Consider the following 25934-nt stretch of genomic DNA (forward strand, 5'->3'; position numbering starts at 1 on the left):
AGCCCACTGCTAAAATATCGATCTGTCTGTCCTTACATTAACTAGAGTGAGGGACACAGCTCCACTCTATAGACCTCTGTCAATATTTAAGGAACACAAGCCACTGACATCAAGGTTTATAATATGGGTTTTCCATGAAAAACCAGTGAGGGGTCCCCTCGCAGAATCAGCTAATTTTTTTTTTTTACAAACAACTCTGTCATATCTGGAATTTTTAAAGAAACTAGGAGCCTCAGACTAGGAGCTGTTTTTAAAGTGTTTTATTGCAACGTTTACTAAAGAAATGGTTCTTAAACACACACACACACACAAAACAGACTCGCTCATTCCACAAGACAACTCTTAACATCAGGGTTTAGACACTTTTAAAGGTTGGATACATGGGACTGGTTTATTCTGGCACTTGATCAGATTGGTATCTAGGAGTTTGGAGACCTGGTCTTATCATAAAACATGGAGGGAGCTCCTCAAGGGTCTCAAAAGTGAAGCCAGTGTTGAAGCTCCTTGAACCAGAATTCTAGCTAATGCCCAGGAGGGTGCAACGCCTCTATTTGCCACAAGTCAGTTTGTAAAGAAGACACAGTAAACATGATATTAAGGAATTTAAGGGTTCAATCATTTATAATCAACGTAAGTTGTTGGTTGTTTTGCAAAATATGATCCCATTTAGATAAAAATAGATGATAAAGCTACGCTTTAGGGCGCCACTGCCTTATGTTTGATAATTTGCTGTGTCAATAGGTTTCTTAGTCACTTCCAGACCTCACTTGACATGTCTGGCTTTAAAAAAAACAAACATTTTTTGTCTGTTTTGTTTTTTTACAGTTTGACAGGGTTACATCATTTTGGTTAAGTGTTGTTGTTCAACAAGTAAAATGCATTTGGAACTGCAGCTCTTCAATTAATGGCTGTGACCACCACATGCTTTTATTTTTAGCTGAAACCAAAATCCGATATAAATTCTGTTTATACTTCGAGCATTTTTATTATTGCACATCATCACCTTGGTTTGCAAGAAAATACAGCATGCAGAAAATGTTTTTAGTACCGACATTTAAAACATTAAAATAAATAAATAAATAAAAGAAACATATGCAGGCTTATTGGACATGTTGCAAGTGGAAAAAACGATGCTGCCCAAAGTACAGGATACACTGATAAGCTGCATGTGTTCTTTGCACTACCTCACTTTCATTTGTACTGATAATGGCAGTGCTGAGTAGGCCTTTCTAGAAATGTCTGGGTGCAATAACTGTGTGCGAGCTGACTAAAATACCCCGTTAATCCAGTGTTAAATGTGTTTTTAACTTGAATATGTAATATTACAGATTTTGTAAGTGAACTCAAAAGAGCAAACCACTTTTAGAAGATAAGTACATGACATTTGTAGAAAAGAACACACAGGAGATCATGAGATTTCCTGACTGATTTTCTTTCTTTCTTTTTTAAAGATTCAATATAATCAACGCATTAATGATTTCTCAGTGTCAAATCCAAAAACTTAAAATGCATTACCTTTTGTGCTGGTTCTTGTGCCCCATTGTTGCCCCAGTTTCAAACTGATTATGAAACATTGTTACCTTTATTGCTGAACATATCACAGAACCTTCTACAATTGTACAAAATTCTGCAGTTCCACTTGTTCTCATTTTAATATTGTAGTGTACATCCCCACAGACACAGCTGCCAGGGAAGCAGAAGAACATCATATCAAGAAGTCTTGATGCATGCTCAATCATCCAGGTAAGTAAATCCCAAAAGGGGAAACATTTGCCCAAACACCCTGGAGAGGATAAAGGAAAGAAGGGCGAAGAAAAGCCACTTCTTTCTTTGATTTTTTCACACACATTTGCCCCAGCTCTCCTCAATAGTTAACCTTAATTGCTCTCAGTAACAACCTTTCCTCTTCACAGACAACCACCACACTTCTTAATGAGGAGCAGCTGTGAAGGACCTGGAAAGGCTACCTACTGATTTTAAAAAACACAATAAATATTCAGTAAATAATTAAACTCTTCTGTGCAAATGTTCTTCATATGTAAATCTATGCTCAAGGTGCAATGCTGAATAAAGTGCAACGGTGCTCCTAGCGTGCTATACAAGTTATAATATAAATAATCCTAGTAAGGGAGTCCTCTTCCTTACATGTGTCAGGAGTATCTGAACAGATAAGACGCATTTTCTCTAAACACAGCTGTGACTTTCAAACTCCAAAACATGCTGCGGCAAAAACTGGTCGACCCCCAAGGATTGGTTATGCTGTTAAGTGCCAGGAGGATTGCCATGATTTATACATCGGGGAAACCAAACAACCTCTGGCTAAGCGAATGCCACAACACAGAAGAGCCAACTCTTCAGGCCAGGACTATGCAGACTATTTACACCTACAGGCCAGTGGCTACTCTTTCAGTGGTGCTGATTTCAGTCATTATGCAAAGGTACTGTTTCAAAGTTTGGGAAAACCTGCAGTCAGCTGAGACTGAAGACGTCACTTGAGTGAGATGAGTGACAAAACGTTTCTCCCACTGAAAACACAATGTCAACATGATTGAGCATGCATCAAGATATCGTATACATAATCTTTCTACAGAAAACTCCTATACAAAGCATTGTGCATTACCTGTATTTTAATTCACACCTATGACACTGATATACGAATAGAATAATCTATGGTTTGTGTTTGCTCCTTTGAAAGGGGCCTAAATGAAAAGCTAGTAGTAAGGTTATACTTGCAGCTATTAACTGTTCTGTCAGAAACGGCATTAACCTGACAGCAACTGGTATCAACTCTCTTCAGTAATACTGTTAAATATCTACCATTTATATGCTAGTTAAATAACATAATTGTATAAACAAAACTCAGAGGGTCAAAAAGCTTCATGGTGCAACTGGACAATGTAACATAGAGCAGAGCAAATATATCACTGGGGCCAAAACTGGCCGATATTTATTTAGCCAATGTTTGTTTATTTGCTCATATATCAGTGTTGGTATTTATAATAGCTGATAAATGAAAATTTTGGTCTTCATGCAAATAATGCAAAAATTCTTGCACATGGGAATCTTTATATCTTTTATCTTTTTGTATATTCCCTAGTATGTGATACATTTTGTCCTACTGGAATGGTTCTATCAGTGGGGTTAGGTTTGATCTGAACTGCTATCTGCTACTTACTTACAAAGCTGACGAGCAATATAACTTTAACTGATTATGCTGGTTTATGACACAGCAATATTCTGAGCATGACTTCATTGTCTGGACTTTTAGCCAATGTTTAAACCATCAGATTGACAAATAGGTCAGTAAACAGCAGAAGAGTTCAGCGCAAACTGTATTACACAATTGACAGTGTTGCCGGGGATTTTTTTTCTTTCAATACAATATTTTTTATTCATAAGTAATATTAACATTAATGGTACAAATAATAATAACAATAACATGTAATTACATATAAAGGACTGCATGTTAGACACAGGCGGTGGTTAGCTCTGTCTGCTCACAGAAGAAGCTCCTGGTTTAAATCTGGTTGGGGTCTTTCTCTGTGAGTGTGCATGTTCTCCCTGTGCCTGCATGGATTTCCTCTTGGTACTCTGGTACTCTAAAAACAAAAGCCCAAAATATATTTTGTGATTTTTTTCCTATTCTACTGAAAGTGGGGTTTTTTTCCCACATATGTTGATATAAAAAAAATTAAAAAATAGAAAACTGAATAAATAAATAGCACAATACAAAAAACACAGTTTTACAATAATGTAAAGCACAGCCTTACAGATAAAGGCACACCAGGAGATTTCGATATAAGTAAACTGAGAGAACTGCTCCAAGAAAAGAACTGTGCAGGTGAATAAAGCTATAATCAAAGTGTAGGCTGATTTAAAAACCATAAAAAAAACAGTTCAGTGATTAAAAATCTACCAGTAATTTTAAAAATTATTTTTCCAGTAACTTTGTTATTTTTTCAAAGGGTTTGCACTTTTTGCATCTGGATTTCTTTTCAAATAAAACAGCACAAAGCACAGGCGGCGTATAGATACTTATAGACGGATAAACATGGCAAACTAGGAAACGGGGCAGGACTACAAAGAATCCAGAAGAATCCATAAGCTCACAGATTACATGCTGATACCAAGTGTGGCCACATCGTTTCCTCTTAACTATTACACCCCCACAAACATACTGATAGATGAATTTTTCCCCAAAAATGTATTACTGTGAAAGAAGACCTGATATTTTCTGAATACACTAACGGAGTGATCATCACGATATTCAAAGCTTATGTTGAAAACTACTGAGTACCTCAATCCATACTGTTTACTGGATAAATTGATTCACTAACAGGATCCTAGACTACATTGTAACATCTTAAAAGAAAGAAAGAAATACATAACAAGGTTTAACAGTACTTGCAAAATATCTCCAGTGGTATCGACCTTTATGCCCAAAAATTCGTTGGGCAATAGTACTTGCGGCTAACTTGCTAGGTACACCTGGGTCACAGAGTTTAGATTCAGTTTTATTTATTAGTATTTTTTTTATTATTATTTGGTACCCATCTGATTTCAAAGAGACTAAAATAGGTTTATTCATCCTCTGATGACTCTGGGGTGTTTTCCTTCTCTGAATTCTTTGTCTCGTTGTTCTTGACCTGATTATATCTTCCATATAATATGCAGACTCCAGAAGCTGATTAAAAAACAAAGAAATGAATGGACTGGTTAATTATAAAGTCCCTGTTACCTGCAGAACATTAAACTAAGACAAAGACACACTGGATTAAAGAAAACGGGGAATTTGTAATAGTGTAAACATAGTAGTATTTAGCATTAAAAACAGTAACATTAGTAAGAATGAATTTTTCTATTTGCCATATTACTGTTGTGTGCATTGCTGGTTTTGTGCAAAAACACCAGTAACAGCTACCACTAAATATTTGAAGTATTTCAAATATTAGCCTATATGTTTTATAAGGTCATATAGTTCGAGTACTGTTACTTATATATACATTGGTAACCTTTTTAAAGTACACAGACTTACATTTAGAATTGTTTGATGATTCATGTTGTTTAACTGCTGAACAAAAAAGTCCAGTCTCAAGTACTTACAAGTACTTTACACAGAAAACTTACAACTTAGAAGATCATACAGTTTAATTCAGTTAGAATATTGTTATTACAAAAGAAAAAATAAATAAGCTTTAAATTTAAAATGGAAAAGGAAAAAAGTGTTCGCTTTAAGCTCCCTTTGGACTCTGTGTTAGTTCAAACATTATCAGCATCCAACAAAAAGTACTGATCAGGATATATATTGCAACAGACCATTACACAATGTTTAGATGTAACTCTGAGATCAGTGTACAAATAAAAAAGACAATTTCATGTTTTTAAGAATTTGTATAGTAATTGGAAATGTTTAATATACTGCAATATAAATGACTGAAGTAAACACCATTTACAAATAATAATAATAATAATAATGCTTAAGACAGCTCAAGGTTATTGCTGTTTATTTATTGCATGTGCCTTTCATGCCACAAACAGAATAGCAGACTCTATTCAAACAACTAATCAAATTTTGCAGGAACCTTTGTAGCTCAAAGTTCAGTGTCCCAACCCAAATCAAGGTCTGCAAATGTTTTTGCTGTTGTCACTTTGAGCTGTGGAGCAGAAAAACAAGCATCTAACTTCATTACACCGTAAGTATTATTATTTTTGTTGGTTGGTTGGTTGGTTTTTGACTGTAAAAAGTACATGTAAAGCAACATTGCCATTTTAAACAACGTGTATAGTGCAAATATGTACAGGAGTGCATTTATTATGTTATATAATCTAAGACTTTTTGCTAACTTAAGTGTTTTTAAGGCAGTTATTACCAATCATTGTAGCCTAAAAATGAAGCAGTAAGTTAAATAAACAAAGTAACACTAGACATTTAATGCTACCTTTTTAATCTTCAATTTTTTCCATTTTAATGTGTGCAATCTCTCTGTCTTTGAATCAACTGAGTATTTTAGAGTGTAGAATTGCTCATTAACTCTATGTCTTTATCACATACGCATTCACAATCATTAACTGGAAAGTGTAAGAAATAATATGAATTGTTGGTGGTGGGTTATTAGCACCCTATTAACAATGTAACAGAGTGAAGAATAAAAACAGTGCGAACAGTAATTAGTAGCTATTAGATGATCTCTTAAGACTAACCCTTTATATCCAATCGGTGAATGACAAACCACATCAATAAAAGAAGATTTTTTTAACACAGCTCTAAGTGTCTTTTAAACCCTTTTGCCTTTGTCCCTCCACACACAAGAGGGTAGGGTGGACTTTGAGCATTCAAAGAATTGTCTATGCCTCCCAGTCTCCCAACAGGGCCCACCTGAGAGTATAAAAGCCTCAAGCTGAAGTACAAAAAAATCAGTCTCATTTCGGAGTGCTCGTTGACCCAAAAGGAGGGGGCTTCAACGAACCCATCATGGGGGACTCAAAGCTCGGCCTTTTGCTGCTCCTCAGTACATCTGCCTTGACTTGTGAGTAGTTCCTAAATTCTTTCAGTTTAAAAAAAGTATTTTTTACAGTGTTGAAAAGGTTGCAAGATATCAGTGTACTGTAGTCTTTGCAGAATTGTTTAATGAAGGTTAAAAAAAAACATGCAACATGTACAAAAATTGGGAAAACACAAAACATCTGATGGTACTCACCTATGTGTAAATCCTTGCTAGGTTATTAGTAGGCATGGTAGATGGGTTTAAGTTGTAGTGCATTGCGTTTTAGCTGTATTACAGGTGCTAAAACAAATGATTAATCTTTGTTTTCCAGTTGCACAAGATCGTGATCAACCAACCTGTCTCTGTAAGTTCATTTTGATGTTGACATCAAGTTTGCACAGTAGCAGTAGTTTCCAAAAGATAACTGTTCTCATTACGCTGATCTCATCTCTTCTAGTGGCTCAAAGGTACAAGAGCCTACACAAGTATGAATACCAATATGAAGCTGAATCTCTGAATGCCATCAACGGAGCCTCACATCTCAAGAATGGACACAAGGCTTCCTGCAAGGTATGAGAAACACTTCACACTGATGCTAAATCATCCGTTTTTCCCTTCCCATTCCATGTATTTCAGAAAGAGAAATTTCCCTCCTCTCACAGGTTGAAATTGAAGTGCCTCAGACTTGTAGTTTTATTGTACGCACTACTGGCTGCAGGCTGAGTGAAGTTGTTGACACGGACGCACAGGGTAACCCTGTGTTTGCCAACAGCCCCAGCTCTGATGCCTTCGCTGCTGAAATGGAAAAGTATGTAATTTCTCCATGATAATTTACACCATTGAAAAAAAAGTGGTATATTTGGAGAGTGTACACTTTTTTTTAAAGGTATCCCCTGAGGGTCATGATTGAGGGTTTGTATGATGTGAAACTGTACCCTGAGGAGGGTGAAACAACGACTGTCCTGAACTTTAAGAGGGGTATCATCTCTGCACTGGCTGTTCCTGTGCTGGAAGAAGACAAGAACAAGAATATGGTACAACACAAAGAAATACACAGTGCAACAAAGCTGGATTAAAAATATCACCACTAAACCACATTCTATATGTATTAAAAAATGGTTTCGTAATCATATATTATACATTTTTATTTATTTCATCTAATCTTTACCATATTCACTGCAGCCTACAATTCACGGCAAGTGCAAGACCCATTACGCAGTCAATGCTAGAGAAGACATTGCAACTGACGTCAGCCTAAACAGGGATCTGTCCAGATGTGACAAATTTGTCCCAATGAGAGATCACACCAGCCCCTTGGCTCTTATCACCGGCATGGTAAGGCACTCAAAGACAAGCTGTGAGCTGAAAACTTTGAACACTATGACAAATCAAAAGAGAAACTCTACCTTTGTTCGTTGTACTGTGATATTAATGTGTCTTATCACACTGGTGGTTAAATTTAAGCTATAATGGAAAGAAAAGATGAATTTTGCAAAAGATTACACGAAAACGTGCCAACGCAAATATCCACAATGCTAACATCCTCATCTATAACTTTTAAGCACTACCCTCTTGCTCAGCTGATCAGAAGCTCCCAAAGCTGCAATTACAGGTTTGACAATGAGAAAAAACACATGACCTTTGGGTCCTGCACCGAGAACCACATCCTTATTCCCTTCTCATATAAGTAAGTCAAATCTTGTACTACACTCTATTGAATGCTCTGCTATGTAAGTACACACAGGGATATGCATTTGTTTTGTTTTTATCCCTGTTTTCTATATTTAAGGAGAGAATATGGAGTTGCCAATGTTGGAAAGCAGGAGCTCACCCTGGTTAAAGTTTCTCCTCACAATGACAGAATCTTTGCTCACGGTAAGGCTTTTTTGTTTAATTTGCATTGTTTTGATTTGTTGTAACTAAAAGGTAGTGCAGACTCGTGATGCTCTTTGTGTTTGTCTGCTAAGGTGTCCTTGTCAAGGATCTCCACATGGAGGCTGTTGAGGACAAGAGTTTTGTACAGGATAAAGATGCAGTTCTGAATCTCCTGAGAGAACTGGACACTCTGCCTGAGAACGAGGGTGAGAGGAGGGCTCCCCTGTTCCACAAGCTTGTCTCAACGGTCCGTGGAATGAAAACAGAAACCTTGAGCGCGGCACTCCCTGAGGCTCTTGCGGTGTCCCGAGTCCTCACCTACCAGGTACTGGCTCAGTGTGGAACTCCTGAATGCAGCAGTGCCATCATGAAGATCCTCAGGACCTTTGACACCAACGCTCTTGAGGTTGATGCAACTGTCTTTGCTTTGGGACTCGTGTCCAATCCTTCTGCACTCTTGATCCACGATATGCTCGAGATGGCCAAATACAAACCCAGCAAGCCTGTCATGTATGCTCTGAGCAATGTTGTAAAGAGGTAAGCAAATTAATCAGACTTTATTCAAGGAAAGATTTATCTATAATGCTTTACTAGTTCTTTTTTTTGTGAAATACATTTTGGAGGCTAAATATTGTGTTTTCCCTTTTTACAGGTTTTACAAATCTGAAGGAAAACAAATTCCTGAGATTCACTCTGTTGCTGAGTTCATGGCTTCCCAGTTGGGTGACTGCTCTGGAGACAAAGACAAAACTTTTATGACACTCAGGGTAGGCATTCTGCCCATAACTACAAACTAGAATACTGTTACTGTAGAAATAAATTTAGAGAATTACTTTTATGATAATTATGATTGTTTGAAGCAAAAATATATCAACACATATTGAATCTTGATGATACAATGTTTTTATTAGCTAGGTGGTTGCTAGGCAACAATGATTACAATGTAACATCTGATATAGAACCTTTAGAGTCCTCAGCTGTGGCTGTCTGCCTATTTGTTTTCTCAACTCCTGATTGTGTTGAAGGAGTTCGCGACCACAGAAGCAAGCAAACATACACAGACACAGATTTCATGTATTATAGTAAAATGAACAGAAATCGATGATATAAATTTAAAAGGTAGATCCTTTAGAGCAACACACTAAAATTGCCCATAACAAACCAAGATATCATGATCTCACCTGTATGAGCATGTGAAGCATGTATGACTTTATATTCTTCTTCATGTGTTGATTATTTGCTTTACTTTTAATCTTAGGTTATTGGAAACATGGCTCCAGCTGTGGTACCTGCTAGTCCAGCACTCAGGACAGCTGTGATCAACTGTGTGAAAACACCTACAGCTTCCCTGGCTGTGCAACAAGCTGCAATTCAAGTCTACAGGCTGACCCCTCTCCCTGAGGAGGTAACCTATTTAAAAAAGTTTCTTTTAGAAATTCTTGAAAGAGTAGTTCTCAAATAGTTACCTGATCACTTGCAGAAATGGTTTATTTGAAGAATTTCAGTCAGGATTTACAGTGCAACAAAGCACAGATAAAGCACTAGTGAAGAGTTGCAACTCAGTGTAGCATCTGATATCACTGATCACAAAAATGCATTATAGAAATTATCACATGGCAGGAGTATTAAATGAAATTTTCATTTAGTTCGACAGAGTTCTGTGCGAACTTACAACATATATGTTTCCTTTGGATAACATTATTAGATAACACTGCACACAATTTCATTGCTGCTTCAAAATAGTGTAGTGAGAGTACTAACAAGCGTAAGAAAGAGAGATATTTCCCCGTGTTATCATCTCTTCTTTCTCTCCCTATTAAATCCAGAATTGAATTTTAGATCCTTCACTTCACATACAAAGTCTTAAATAATCAGGTTCCACCATATTGTAAAGAGCCCCAAGTACCATGTTATCTTTACAGATCAATTAACTTTCAGACTGCAGGCTTACATGTTTTTCCCACAGTCCCTAAAAGTAGAATGGGAGGAAAGGCCTTCAGCTATCAGGCCCCTCCCCTTGGAACCAGCTCCCAGTTTGGAGTTGGAGCATACACACCATCCCTACTTTTACGATTAAACTGTGCTTTCTGATGAAGATTACACTTAATCCTGGATTTGATGACCCTGAACCATCACTTATTTAAGATGCTATAGGCTCATAGTGCTGCAGGACTTATTGTGATTCACTGTCATACACTGTGAGCACTTCTTAACCTCTTGCTGTGAACAATTCTACTCATCTCTTTTGTCTTCCCACATCATGGGCATGAATGTCATGTTAATTTTATGAGTTTAATGATTCCTTTGAATGCCAACAAACTACCAAAAGTATCTTTGAGGGGCATCTTTCTAAGGGACATTTAATCAAATATTTATTGGGGTGTATTTATACTTGTATGCATATGTTTGACCCTGTGTAGATAATAGAAAATCCTAAATAAATTCAAATTTGTGTACCCAAATGTTGTTTTTCAAAGACTTGAAAGATGTATGTTGTACAATCACTCCACCCTGGAAAAAGAACATTTCAAAGAAATCATTACAAGTCCCAAATTACTGTGACATTCATGCCAATAACGAGTACATGTAAACTTTTAACCAACACTCTACCAATGCAGCATGTCATTAAATTTGGTCTCCTTTCAAGTCAGACAATTAGTCAGACCCATATAATGACTTTTTTAGATGAATTTTTTTATGTACTTTGGTCACAGGGCAGAGAGGAGTTTATGCAGGTTCTTCTGGACAGCACTAGTCCCATGCAAAAACGTATTGCTGCATATCTGGTACTTATGAAAAACCCTCAGCTAAGTGAACTTGCCCGGATGGTGAATGCCTTGCCCAATATACAGGACCAACAAGTCAAGAGCTTTGTCATCTCCCACATTACCAACATTTTGTCCTCATCTGGGTCAGAGACTCAAGCGTAAGTGAGAATTATTGGTAAATAGAAAGTTGTTATTCCAATTCGCTCACAATAACTCGACTATTTTTTTTTCTACAGGCTGAGACATAAACTTCAGGATGCCATTCAGGGTAATGAGATTGGGCCCATTATGGACCCCACAAAGTTCTCTCGCAACTACATGTTTGGATCTTTGGAGGGCAATATGATCTTTGAGGGTACAAGCTACCTGCCCAAGGAGGTCATGCTTGAAATGACTCTCAAGGCATTTGGCTATGACATTGACATGGTGGAGGTAACGATTTTGGGCCATTTACTGCAAATTGAGACACTGTTTTGAAATGTTCGGTTTAACAGAATAAATCTGTCACCTTTGAAGATCGGTATGGAGGGGACAGGATTTGAGCCGACTATCGAAGCTTTGTTTGGAGAAAATGGATTCTTCCCTGACACTGCCATGCAGACTATGTATTTTGTGTCTGACAACATGCCACAAAGAATCCGCGAGGTCATGCAGAACGTGATCCCTGCCTTGAAGACGGACCAGATAAATAGACAGGTATTTCAGTCGTGGGGTGGTGCACTTACATGGTGTTGACTCTCTGCTGTATTGTATCACTTTCTGTTCCAGTTACAATGCACATTGCACATTTGTTTTGCCCACATGGTATTTTGTGTAGATGATCTATTTAACTAAAACATTAATTTAATTAAAACAGATAATTACCTGTCTTATAGTGTAATCTTAATTTTCTTTGTATAACTTGAATAACCAGTTAATTATATTAACAGGGTTAATTGATTTTGTCTTTAGGAGTTCACTAGCCTAGCTTAGCTTAGCTTAGCTCAACCACCCGCACTGAACTGCTCAGTGTGTCAGATGTTTAGCTACTCCTCTTCCCTTTAGTAATAACAATACTTGCAAGAAATGTACCCTGTTTGCAGCTTTGAAGGCCAGGATCAGTGAATTGGACACCTGTCACCACAACCTAGAAAATCCTGTAGCTAGCCTGGCCCCAGCAGTCAGTGCAGGTGAGGGTAGCTTAGCCACCGTTCGCCCTCCCCCAGCAGACTGTCCTGAGCAGCCATAGAAAACAGGCTGGCTAGGGGACCACAAGGAGGAGCCTTGATCCTAAACAGACACCTACACACACACTGAGGAACAAACTCTGGATATTGGTGAATCTGTTTTGAGAAGTGTGATGTTAGAGACACCTGCAACAATAGTCAATTATCTTCCTGGGGCCAGAGCAGGCGACATTGAAGGAACCCTGAAACTTCTCTCTAAAGACAAATGTAGATTTACTAAAATTATAATTTAATGACTCCCAGTTCCATAAATTTGACATCACTAAAATGAATACTAAACAGGTGTGTAACATTGCTAACACATGTTGGACTCTAGCTTTCTCTGGTTCCCTCTCCAGTCAGATCAGGAGTGACATGTTTGGCTACAGTGGCTTGCAAAAGTATTCGGCCCCCTTGAACATTTCCACATTTTGTCACATTACAGCCACAAACATGAATCAATTTGATTGGAATTCCACGTGAAAGACCAATACAAAGTGGTGTACACTTGAGAAGTGGAACGAAAATCATACATTATTCCAAACATTTTTTACAAATAAATAACTGAAAAGTGGGGTGTAACCGATCAGGTCGGAGGAATGGTTCATTTCAGTTAGACTTCAGAACTCATCACAGTACTGAACCAGTATTAGTGAAGGTTACAAATGATCTTCTTATTGGCTCTGACAGTGGACTCATCTCTGTGCTTGTCCTGCTAGACCTCAGTGTAGCGTTTGATACTGTTGAGCAACGTGTTGTATTACAAAGATTAGAGCATGCAGTAGGAATTAAAGGTACTGTGCCACAGTGGTTTGAATCATATCTAACAGATTCCAATTTGTTTATGTAAATGGGGAGTCTCCTCACACGCTGAGGTAAATTACGAAACTCTACAGGGTTCCATGCTAGGACCAATTCTGTTTACATTACAGATGCTCCTCTTAGGCGTAGCATAAATTTTCATTGCTATGCAGATGCAGATGATACCCAGCTCTTTCTATCCATTCTCAACTTCTAAACTGATATAAAACTTAAAAACCTTAGAAAAATGGTATCTAATAAGATAACTGCATGAATGGCATTGACCTCCGGTGACACTGAGGACTCTTATAGTAATTTCTAACAAGGATATGTCCTTCAGTCTGTATATTAAATAAATATGTAGGACTTCTTTCTTGCATTTGTGCAAGATCATTTAAAAAATAGAAAAATCCTGCCTCAGAGTGATGCTAAAACACTAGTTTATACACTTATTTCTTCTTCCCTGGGCCTGGTTTCTTCCGGTTACAAGGGAGGATTTCCTTCCCGCTGTTGCCAAGTGCATGCTCAAAGGGGGTTGTTCGACTACTGGAATTTCTCTATATTAGGGTCTCTACCTTATAATACCTTACAATATTAACCACCTTGAGACCACTGCTGCTGTGATTAGGCATTATATAAAAATTGAATTGAATTGAATTGAAGAGCAATCTGTTTTACGTTAGTCAGACTTTAAATTAATATGAATTCTTTCAGTGGGTAACATTTTAAATTGTTTGCCTATATTTTGGCCTCCTAGAACCTGATGAAGGAGATCGGACAAAATCTCAACAAACTGGTGAGAGAGCTGAAGACCATGCAGTCTCCAGAGGCAATGGTTTATCTGAGACTTTTGGGAAATGAGCTGGGATATCTGAAGACCATGAAATGGAGGAGATAGCCTACTCTGCTGCTACGATGATCAACAACATGTTAAAGATGTTCCCAACTGATGTAAGATAAAGTTAAAGGACATTCACAGTGAGCAATCAATTGCTAATGATTTAAAGATTCTATTATACGTGTGTTTTTATTTTCCACAGTTAATTAGAGCACTAATGGTGAACTCTGACAATACAATTTTTGCCCACTACGTCTTCATGGACAATGAGTTCTTCCTGCCTACTGTCACCGGTGTGCCTCTGAGGATTGCACTCTCTGGTACTTTTACACCCGGTATCAAGGGTGGACTGAGGATTGCTCGTGACATGGTAATTCTCCATAAATATATTTAAATGCCACCTGTCATTTTTTTTCACCACATCATCACAGGTGTTAACCTTTCTCTTGTTTCCACACAGAGTGAAGTGACCTTCATGCCCTCTGCTGGTATTGAGTTTGCAACTCAGATTGGCTCTCACATCCCTGAATATGTCAACTCTGGATTAGAAATGCACACCAACATTTTCCATGAAAGTGGCCTCCATGCCAAGATCACCTTTGGTCATGATAATATTAAGTTGACCATCCCTGCTCCAACAAGTCCAACAAAGCTCATCAAAATGACGTAAGCGAAAGCTAGACCTTTAATATATAATGTAACTTTTCTCCAATATGAATGCAGAGAAAGCAGCTGATTAACTCTTATCTTGAAGTATAACCTGGCCAATGTTTGTCAAAGTAAAATAAACCAACCTTTGTTTCTATGTATCTTTGATTAAATTAAATTTAGGACAGAATTGCATTTTTCCTTTGCTACAATTCCTATTTAGAAACAACCTTGTGGCTGTGACGGGATCGGAGGTGAAGACCATCCCTCCTATGGTGAGGGACAAGGTTGATGTTAGTGAGTGTAGTCCTGCCTTTGTGGGAATGAAATACTGCACTGCTCTGCAATACATTGACGCTTCCTCTCAGGAGACAGTGCCCTACTTCCCCCTCACTGGAGACAGCAAGTGTGTGAAATATTCTTAACCACCAGCAAATAACTGTCTCTTAAATTTAATTATTTAATAAATAAATACTGTCAATTTAACTTAACAGATATGTTGTGGAGCTGCACCCAACTGGTGAAGTTTCAGAGTACACAGCCACTATTGCCTATGAACTCCTCAGCGAGGGAGACAATGGCCGGCAGAAAGTTGATTCCTTGAAGTTTATTCTAAAAGCTGACGGTAATGTACAATATTTGATATTTTCTTCTTTTAATTGGTTTACAGTTAAATCATAATTTTTTGGACAAAGACAACATTTTTATAATTTTGTCTTCTTACACCACCACAGCGTATTTTAAATTTGAATGCAGGCTTTCAGCTTTAATTCAAAGGGGTTTAATAAGTATTGCATTAACTGCTTAGAAATATAGAGGTTGTCATGCATCTCTCTCCTTCCCATACTTTTCTCTTTCCATCATTCTGTTGTCCAACAAATTATGGACGTAACTGTAACTTTAGTTATTCAATTGGTCAACAACAGGTGCAGAGCCAACTGAAGCCAGAGCAGTCATGAAATATAACAGAAGGAGGCATGTCGTCAGTGCCGACATCCAGTCCCTGACCACGATGTGGAGGCTGGAGTTAGGCTGGGTGTTGTGGATGGAAACACAAAGGGCAGAGGAACTCACACCATCTTTCTCGAATTTTTAAACAACAATGTTCCTCAGCTCTCCCTGGTTGGTCGTGCCAAGTAAGAAAGCAACTACAGATCACTGACAAATAATTTTTTAATCTCACTGCTATCATTAACAGCAAGATGTATATGTTCTTTCAGTCTGAAGGCCATGAAGGAAGGTATGCTCCAAGTCCAACTTCTGGTCCCATCAATCAGTGCTGATGCCACTGTCACAGCTACAATGAAACGTGATGAAGAAGTAGAACTGGAGCTTAAGAGTGAAATCAAGGTCATGGATGCCAACTCTCAACAGAAAATCAATATCAAATATGGTAAATTGCTTTTTCAGTGACAGTGTTCTAAATGTCCCATCACAAGTTATTTAACAGTTGCATATTGTTGCTTTTGTGTATCAAGGTATGAAAAATGACATTCTCCTATCTGTAGAAATATCTGTCACTCTGAAAATCATAGTTAATAATTGGAGCCTAAAAGATGGTTTTACTGACCATTTAAAGGCAACTATGATCAAGACAGAGTGACCCATTTCTAATAGCTATATGCAGGCTATGATATAATCTTTAAAATAAAAAATCTGAATTTGATTTTTCTCATAAAGTAACTTTGTTCTGGATTTTATTCAGTGCTCTCTTCTTTATCATTTTAGACACCACAAAAATTGAGGTTGAGGTCAAGTCGGATGTGAACGCCAAGACCACCATGTTGCCCAAGGGTGACTTGATTAAAAATTATGGCAATGATCTTTCTTGACATGCAAGTGGGACAAACTGACATGAAAGTTCGTCATATCTTCAAGAAGTTTGTGGAGGTACATATTTGCTCAATTATACAAATGTTTTTCTTAAAAAAACATGAACTCAAAAACAGAATCACAGTACTTTATTAATCCCAGAGGAAATGTTGTAATGAAATAATAATGGTTCCTGTTTTCAGGCAGCAAACAATTACATGGAAAAGTATGGTGCTGATTTCCCTTACATTCGGAACTTCAGATTGCCTGACATGCCAGAGATTTCCCTACCAGAGACACTATTCCTGAATACGTAAGTGTATTAAACCTCATGGTAAATATTAAAACTGTCTAATTTTTCTCCCTAAACAACCAGATATTTACTTTTGTCTTTTTAATAGTGAGGCAACGGCCATCTATTACATAAACAATAATCGCTTCACAATTGCTATCCCTGTGCCACTTGGAGGAAAGTCAACAGAAGAGCTTAACTTCCCACCAGCTTTGACCACACCAGGCCTGTCTCTACAGCAGTATGGACTGGAAATCCCCTCTATGGAGATTCCCATCCCAGAGTTTGTTGTTCCTGAGAGCATCACGCTATCTATTCCCTTGTTTGGTAGAGCTGAGGTTTCAACAGTGATGAAAAGCAACTTATATGACACAGAGGCCTCTGTGGCTTTCGGCCTAGACCAAGAAGAATCACAAAGCTACTCAGCCAAGTTTGTCATCAAAGGAACCTCCCCAATCGACATTCTTTCAATAAAGCTTGAAGGTACTTCACACTCAAGATCAATGATAAATTTAAAGTTGCTAATGTGTAGTTCAAATGAAGCGCTGTTTTTTGTGTTGGAATAGTTTTCAAGAGATTCTTGATGTATATATGGATATTTTATACAAGCAAATTGATCTTTTCTGGTAAAGTAGTCACCATAGGGATTCTGAAGTTATTAGTCAGCAATTAAGCAGTTTTTTTGTTTTTTGTCCTTGTGTGTTTTTGTTTTTTTAATCTAGGCTCAGGAAAAGTGGCCACTACCGATTCCATCAAAGCCCAATTTGAAAGTTCTTTGGCCCACAAATTCATTGAAGCCAGTATTAGCATTGTTGAAGATGCAATCATCTCTGATGCAATTAATTTGAAAACAAACACCAAGATAGAAGCTAGAAGTCCACTTGGTCTCAGTGTTGAGACAGAGCACACTGGTATGGCTGGAATAAACCATGAGGAAATGTCTGCTGACAACAAATTTGAGGTGGCATTTGAAGCTGGACCCATTTATGGCAGGACTCTCTCAATCCAGTCCTTCACCATCTTCCCATTCAGGCCAGAAGTAAAGTTTGATTCTAATTTTCAGGTAGATTCCACACTTGTTAAGGCCCAGAATGTAATTACAGGAACCTATATCAATGGGGAAGTCTCACTTGTGTCTAACACCAGTGCCTTTGATGTCATCACTCACAATGCTGAGTTTTCCGTCAGAGACAGCAGAGTAAAACTGATATGTGCTGCAAATGCCCTTGCTCTTGGCATGAAAATGCAAAATCAGATGGAAGCCTCTGCTGGTGCTGGTGAAGTCATCTTGAGGATGGAAACAAACACAGACCACTCTGAAAATCATGTTTACTCTTTGCTGACCGCCTCTCTTGATGTCAATGGTCTGGCTATAAATAATGATGCCAATGTGAAGCTTCTTGAAAATGAGGTTACTCATAAGGTCATTCTGAGAATGAATAAAGATGGTTTCACCTCAAAAGGAACAACTACTCTCCATAGCCCGCTGTCCATGGAAAACACCTTTGATGCCGAGGTTGATGCTACGAGAGCTACTCTATCTATTACCAACAGGGCTGCGATGTATGAAATCAAGGTTGACAACACCAACAATTTGACCATAACTCTCTCCGGCCTTAACTTCAACTCAAAGGCTGAAGCCTCTGCAAGGGATTATGCCTCTTACACTCATGATATCACCTTCGACCTGAACCCCCACAGTGTTTCTTCAAATGTTAACAACAATCTAAATCTCCTGAGTGCTAACTTTATTAATCAGGCACAGCTGCAGGCAGGGCTTGACAAGATGGATCTGAGTGGAGTTTTGAAAGCCAACAATGGTGAAGAAGAGCTCAAGCACACCTATCAGATCAGTTATGTTGATATGAGTGCTAATGCAAAATGCAGCACCACTGGAAATTCCTTGGAACTCACATGAGCCACAACACTGAAGTTGAAGTTATCGGCCTTGCTGCCATGATTACCAATGATGTCCGCTTTAACTCAGAGCCAGTGCGCTTTAGCCACACTGTACGTTGCAATATTGTTCCTTTCGATTTCAACTTGGATGCCATATTGAATGCTGAAGGAGATATGGCCATTTATAGAAGAGAGAGTGCCCAGATCTACAATAAGTTTCTCTTTAGAGCTCAGCCCATGGCTCTTGCCAGCTCAAATGAAGGCAGGGCATCCGTAACCCATCAACTGAATAATGGGTTTTCCCTTGAGACCACATTTGACAACAAGATGATTACTTCTTTGTCACTCCAAGAGCAAAAGACTAGTTTTAAATTCAAGTCTAAAATAAATGAGCACACCTTTGATCAGAGCATAGAAGTTTATAACACTGCTGAGAAAACTGGAATTGAGGTTTCTAGTACAATCGTTACAAACATTATTAACGCAGCTTCCACAGACAACCAGGAGTTCACTGTCTCTGGCTTCCTCAAATATGACAAGAACACAGATAGTCACATAATTCAGATTCCAAATCTGCTTGCCCTCCTGGACCACCACAAGGGATTTTTTGTGAATGTTGCAGATGCACTGCACCACTCGATCAACAATGAGACTATAAGGGCTAAAGTTAAGGCTCTTCCGCAACATATAAGTGACCTACTTACTGAATTGAATATAGAAGGCAAGATAATTCAACTGAAGGAGTTTTTCAGTCATTTAATTCAGAAATATACTATCTCCATGAATGATGTGGAAACATTTTTGAGGAACCTAAATGTTACTATTGAGAAACTACTAGCTAATCTCTCTGTTTACATCCAGAATTTTGTTGATGTGATGAATGAAACTATTTTTAGTGGCAATTTCCCTGAAACCACTATTCAAGCGATCCAGGAATGGCTGAATAACCTTAATGAGGAATATGATATCGAGTCCAGTATTGTATATGCAATTGAAACCATAAGAGAAATCATCCAAGAGTTTGAGGGCAGCAGCTTTGCATTCCTACATGATATTGCTGGCAAGGATGAAATCAAAGCCAAACTACAGTCAATCCTCAGAGGTATAAAAGAAACATTGGAGATTTCTGTTGCTGAGCTAAAGAGCTTCACGTCATCCTTAAAAGCTCATATCGAGTTATTAACGAGCTACATTCCCACGAACATTGTCAGCCACATAACAGATTTTATTCAGAAAATTATTCAGGACTTTGATATTGTAAATAAGATTAACACAATAACTTCCAAATTAAGTGAACTGATTGCAAAGCTTGAGGCTGACAAAAATTTTCAAGCAATCTTAGATAAAGCTGTGGAGGTCGTGAAAAAGATCAAGATTGACGAAACCATCACTACTCTCGCGGAAGTCATAAAGGCATCTTATTGGCTTTTAATGTATATCTCCGAGATTATTATCAACTCTGTGAAAACAACTGAGGTAAAAGTAATAATTCAAGACATTAACATGTTTATTGAATGGATTGTGGATTCGCTTAAGTCATTAAATGATAATACATTTGTGGAGTTTGTTAATAATATGATTAGGGTATTTGAACCATTCATGGATGAGATTTTTAGAAATGATAAAATTCTTGAGGTACTTGGGGCAATAAGAGATTTTGTCAATGTTGTGTTATTATCTGTTCGAGACCTTTCAGAACACTTAAGAGAAATCAAAGTAGCTGAAGTTTTTAAAACTCTACTGGATATCTTTGATGAGGTTGTGCTTAATACTCTTAAGAGAGTTCCCCAACTTGTCAAAGACAAAATTACAAGCCTTGATATCCCAACTCAGCTTCACATCCCCGAGTTCACTATCTTTGGGTTACACACTGTTGAAGCCACCACAATCTCAATTGATGACATCAAGCAGAGAATTATTAAACTTATTGATTTAATTGTAAACTTTAAGATTAGCATGTTTGACATGGATGCTTTCTTTGGAGATTTGTCGATGAACTACTTTCCTTCCATCCCTGAAGTAACCCTCCCAGAGATCACTTTTTCTCAGAACTCATTCCTCCAAATTCCAGAAGTTCCTACAGAAAAACTTGTCAAGTTTCTTCAAGTCCCTGAAATAAGCTTGCCAACCATTCCAACTGAAATTGTGGTCCCATCTTTCGGTAAACTCTTTGGTGAACTCAAACTCCAGACTCCCATCTACACAATGGAGACATCTGCTGAGTTTAAGAAGGCAACTGAGAATGCAATGACGCCTCAGTTCAAGGGATTTTTCACTTCCATTGGAAACTCTCCAAATTTTGAAATTCTCAATTACAAACTAGATTCCACTGCTCGCATTGCAATCCCAAAATGAGACGTGTTGTCTTTGCAGAGACAGTAAAGTTCAGGCACGATTTTCTTGGAGTTGATCATCAGGCATCTGTCACTCTCTATGGCCTATCAGCTCAGGCCCAAGCAAAAACTGAAATTAAGGTCACTACTGGACCTTACACTTCTACCTTTGTAAACACAGCCTTTATTGCTAGGGAAGGGGGAATGACTGCTTCTCTTGATACAACATACACACATTTAGTGGACCTTCGAAGTGGCAGTTATGTCATTGTCAGAAATGAGGTAGCTCTAAAACAGAAATCACTTGTTCGCCAAGATGGCTACACGCTTACTCTAACAGCTGACAATACAGGAACGTTTAATGGTGATGATAGCCACAACAGCAAGTTAGAGTTGTCATTCACTCCCAGCATTGTCACCATATCTTTCAGTGGTGACACAGACTGTTCCATGTTAAAGATGAAACAACATATTAGTGCTGAAGTTAGCACATTTTCCTACTTCAAGTTTAATGTTCGCAATGAAGCAGAAGCACCAATTATTAAGAACAGTCTTCTTGTTGCATCTGGATATGCAAACCTTCATGACATGAAGGTTGAGTTGAAAGCAAACAAAGACACAGAACTCTATGGTGCAGTCACTGGTAGACTTTCCAATGCAATAAGCGTTATAGCTCACCCTGGTGAGTTTTTCTTTGACTTTCAAAACAAAGGAAATGTTAAGGTCAACAGTTTTGAATTTTCGACTGCTAAAATAGAACTACAGAATGATTACTTGGCCCACATCAGTCCTGACAGTCAAAAGATGAATACAGTCATTCTGACTCGTTTTAACCAGTACAAAATCTTGTACAACTTCACTCTTGAAAATAATGTAAATGAAGTTGGAATCTTTGCTGCCATGGAAAGTGAGGCCAGTCTTGACTTTCTGAAATACCCCATCAGTATTCCTGAGATTGATCTGCCTTTTGTTGACTTTCATACTCCTGCCATCAATGATCTGAACTTGTATGATCAGGCTGGATTGGAAAACATTTTGACTACCACTGACCAGTCTCTGGATGTGAATACTAAGATTATTTACCAGAAAAGCAAGGCAGCCCCGCTTGTTGATATGATGGGCTTGATCCAAATTCCCTGTGTGGGCAATCTAGTAACAGAACTGTCTGTCAAGTCTGCCATTATTAATCTGATTGCTAATGGCAGAATGTATACAGAAGATGATCTTATGTTCCGTCTTGAAGCTACCACAACCTCTATGTTTGAGGACCTTCAAGTCAAACTTGCTGGCACTACTAGTCTTACCACCAAGAGGGGATTCAAGATGGCTAACTCCCTGTCCCTAGAAAACACTCGTATTGCAGGAACTCATGACAGCACCATCACTCTGAGCGCTGATACTTATGACACTGAAGTCTCTGTGGCAACAGTTGCAAATATTACCCTGCCAATACTAGACATGCAAGCAAACCAAAAACTGGCTGCAGACACAAAAACCAAAGCAAATGCCATTTCCACCTTGAGGATAAGTGGTAATTTGAATATTCCTGTGATCAAAACTGTTGGAAGGGCTGAGGCAGACCACAGCCTGAAGCTTGAAGGAACCTCTGATTATATTTCCATGGAGTCCTTTACTAGAGCAAACATGGATGGCACAGTCTATGAGGACTACCTTCTTTATGGACTGCTAGATAATGAAGCTAATGTGTTCCTGAATAAAGACGCCCTGCGCTCAACTTCTAAAGTTATTATTGATACCAAGTTTAACCATGGTACAACCAAAGTCATTGATATGGATGTAAATGAGAATCTTTCCATTGAAGCCTCCATGAGCCATTTGTATGCAGTGCTGAAGTATACTGGCAACAATGAGGCAAACCTGTTCAACTTCAATACCAAAGGGAAGCATATTGCCCAAGCCAAAATGGATTTTGCACCAGCCTCCTCCTTGACTGTTGATATTGACATTGACGTGTCTCAGCCAACCAACATGGGTGACTTTGCTTTCTCTGAGAAGACTGTTGTTGAAGTAACAGCTGCCAAGCAGCACATCTTTACTAATTCTACACTTGTCAGCCCACTGTACACTACAAGCATGGCAGCTGCAGTAGAAAGCCGTGCTCCTGTCATCACAGCAGTTGCTAAGTCCTCTGCAACCTCTGCTTTTGTGATCTTGGAATACAACATGGATGGTGAGTTGATTAAAATTCCCTAAAAACCTCTATCTGTCTTTATCTTTTTTAAGCACTGTTGAGCACTAAATTTGATGAAATTTCTTTATATAGCTTCTTCTACTGTAAACTTTGAGAATGAAGCTTTCAACATGATTAACCAAATCACACTGACACATGCTGACCTGACCGTGAATGTCAACCATGCCATTATGGAAGCTATGAGGTAATAATCAATATGTTTGTTTTAAAATGTGTTATTTTAGGAAAATGCACAAAGCTATAATTCATGCTTTATTGTGTATTTTCATATGTAAATTGCATATTTGCGTATCTTTTGCATGTAACAACAGATGAGGAGCAATTGTGATTTCAATATTTCCCTTTATTCCAGTGTTCAACAACATGCACTGAATGTGGACTTCACCAGTCATACTTTCACTGATGTGAACCTTCAATATGCTACACACAGCGATGGTATCAGTGCCTCAGTATCTTCTCCAGCCACTGGCCTTCTGGGCCTTCAGTTCAGTCGTGCAGTCCCATCCCAGATGAGTGCAAAAGTCTATGGCCGTTACCCTGTAAGTATTGTTAGCAAGATCATTTTAATACAATGGACACAAAGGAAATACAAGGAAGAAAGGCACTGGATCAAATGGCTAGGCAGAGAGATCGAGCTGGGAAGGATGTGCAACATGTTAGGGTATCTAACGATAGACATGGAAATGTAAACGCCATACAGATCACATATGTGTGAATGAGAAGGAGACAAATGGAAAGGTTAAAAAAACAAGGAGTAGATGGGTAGATAGACCGTAGATGTTAAGATGTTTGGGGGCAACGCAGGTTGTGTGCTTTACATACAAAGTGAGAGAAACAGGATTGACATGGTACAGAGGAGGGATAGTTGATATATTGAACAAAAGTTGTTAAAGATGCAGTTGCCAGAGAGAAGGCCCTCAGAATAGGTTTCTAAATGTAGTAAAGGAAGACATGGAGAGGGTTGGTGACACAGAAGAGGATTCCAAGGATAGTATGGTATGAAGGCAGATGAGCCACTGTGGCGACCCCTAAAAGGAGCAGCTGAAGAAGGAGAAGAAGAAGAATGTCAGTACAACGATAAATTAAGATTTTGGTTTCTAAATGTTACTTTCTTTTGTTTTGTTTTGTTTTGTTTTGTTTTTTTCTTTTTTCTAGTCTGCCCCAGAGGTTGATGTTGACATCTTGGTCATCAGATCTACTCCCAAGGATAATGACAAGATGAATCTACAGATTGTTTACAACATGGAGACACCTACAGCAATACTCTCTCTGATCAAGATGACACTTCCTTCCATAATCTCAACATTCAAAGAGTTTACTGACAAGTATCAGTTCACAGGGTACATGGAGATGTTAAAGGACTCTGTCATTAACCACATCAATGAAGTCTATAATGCTACAACCAATTATGATGTTCAAATGAGCCAGCTTTCAATTTTCTTCAAGAACTTCATTGTGCAATACCAGAAAACTGTCCAGGTCTTCCTAAATGCTGTCATTAAGGTCTTAAGGGAGACCAGGTTCAAAGTGCCTGGGTCAGATGAGATGACCACTCTCCCTGAGGTCTTAAAGAAGCTAACTAGCAGCATTGCTGCTATGCTAGAAGTAACCATTCAGATTATCTATGAGAACATGGAGGCTGCCTATAACTTTTTTGTTGAAAGGTTGAGCAATGTGAAAATGCAGATGCCGGTTGGTGATGCAGTCACTGGAAGGCAGATCATAGATCAAGTCAAAAAACTTTCCAAGAAAATCTCTGAGGAAATTGTGAATTTTGTAAAAAACATGGAGAGTCTTGACACAATGCTAGTGAAAATAGGTGAGACCCTGGAGGCTATTGTTGAGAAATCGCAGGAATTTGTAGACTCTCTCAAGTCAGACTATTTAGATGCAATGTTTGTCAATATCAATCAGCTCTATCGTAACTTTGTCACGGACCTAAAGAACATAGTTGACCAGATCTCTGCCTTCACTATGGAGGAGTTCAACATGGTGTGCGAGTACATTATAAATGTGTTTATGTATGTAGTACATCAGTTCAATAATGTGGTTCATGGGGTTCTGCAGCAAGCTTCAGAGGAAGCTCAAGCCCACGTGACAGTCAGAGATGGAAAGCTTGAGATTGACCTTCCATTTCACTTTCAACAATAAAGCATCAAAGAGTGAAGCCTAAGTACATAGGAAGCACTACCATCCATTCAGAGCACATTCTTGGAAAGAGTACGGACAAATAGCTTTTCAATATTTATAACAATAAGTTCAGCAGATACACCGGCTACACCATTACTGAAGATGGTTTATTTTGTAGAAAACATGTAGAACATGTAAAATGTTATTCAAACTCACCTTCCAGCATAGACTGAGAAGCATTAATAAAATCCATTAATGCAGTCTGTAAATGTCTGATTTATTGCTTTGTGATTTTTTTATTTACATCTGAACTTAATTAATTAGGAAAACTGTCAAACTACACAAAACTCATGTTAAATTGTATCTTACATGAGTGATCATCAGAATTGTCCGAGAATGTCACTGAAGTTGGAATAAATATTTATATCTTGTAATCTCTTCAGATGCAACATTAGTTTCAGATATGGAGATCAGGACAAAGCTTTACATGAATTTCTAAAGCTGAGGTGTTAATTGAATGTGAAATGAACTGTAAGAATATGAACATTTTATCAGTGTTTAATCAGCATTTCCAAAAACAACTAGGAACAAAATGTGCAAGCTATCGCAAAATTTCAAAGACTTTCATTTTATTCA

General features: G+C 38.2%; 1 protein-coding gene across 1 annotated transcript; it reads left to right on the forward strand.

Annotated features, from left to right (window-relative positions):
* The first annotated feature begins 5507 nt into the window (after positions 1-5507).
* Positions 5508-25563, forward strand: apobb.1 (apolipoprotein Bb, tandem duplicate 1). The gene is given in 34 exon segments (XM_019345512.2): positions 5508-5693; positions 6359-6527; positions 6817-6849; positions 6943-7055; positions 7148-7293; positions 7372-7519; positions 7668-7820; positions 8048-8172; positions 8275-8360; positions 8453-8897; positions 9013-9127; positions 9619-9765; positions 11075-11286; positions 11365-11560; positions 11645-11824; positions 13892-14012; positions 14015-14085; positions 14175-14342; positions 14433-14638; positions 14844-15026; positions 15115-15245; positions 15547-15618; positions 15621-15756; positions 15841-16013; positions 16349-16446; positions 16448-16510; positions 16636-16745; positions 16834-17207; positions 17447-18619; positions 18622-20964; positions 20967-23147; positions 23241-23352; positions 23521-23707; positions 24324-25563. Coding segments are annotated over 33 exon segments (11052 nt in total). The 5' UTR covers positions 5508-5693; positions 6359-6472; the 3' UTR covers positions 25320-25563.
* Positions 25564-25934: the final 371 nt, after the last annotated feature.

This window comes from Oreochromis niloticus, linkage group LG15 (genome assembly GCF_001858045.2).
Source record: "Oreochromis niloticus isolate F11D_XX linkage group LG15, O_niloticus_UMD_NMBU, whole genome shotgun sequence".
NCBI lineage: Eukaryota > Metazoa > Chordata > Actinopteri > Cichliformes > Cichlidae > Oreochromis > Oreochromis niloticus.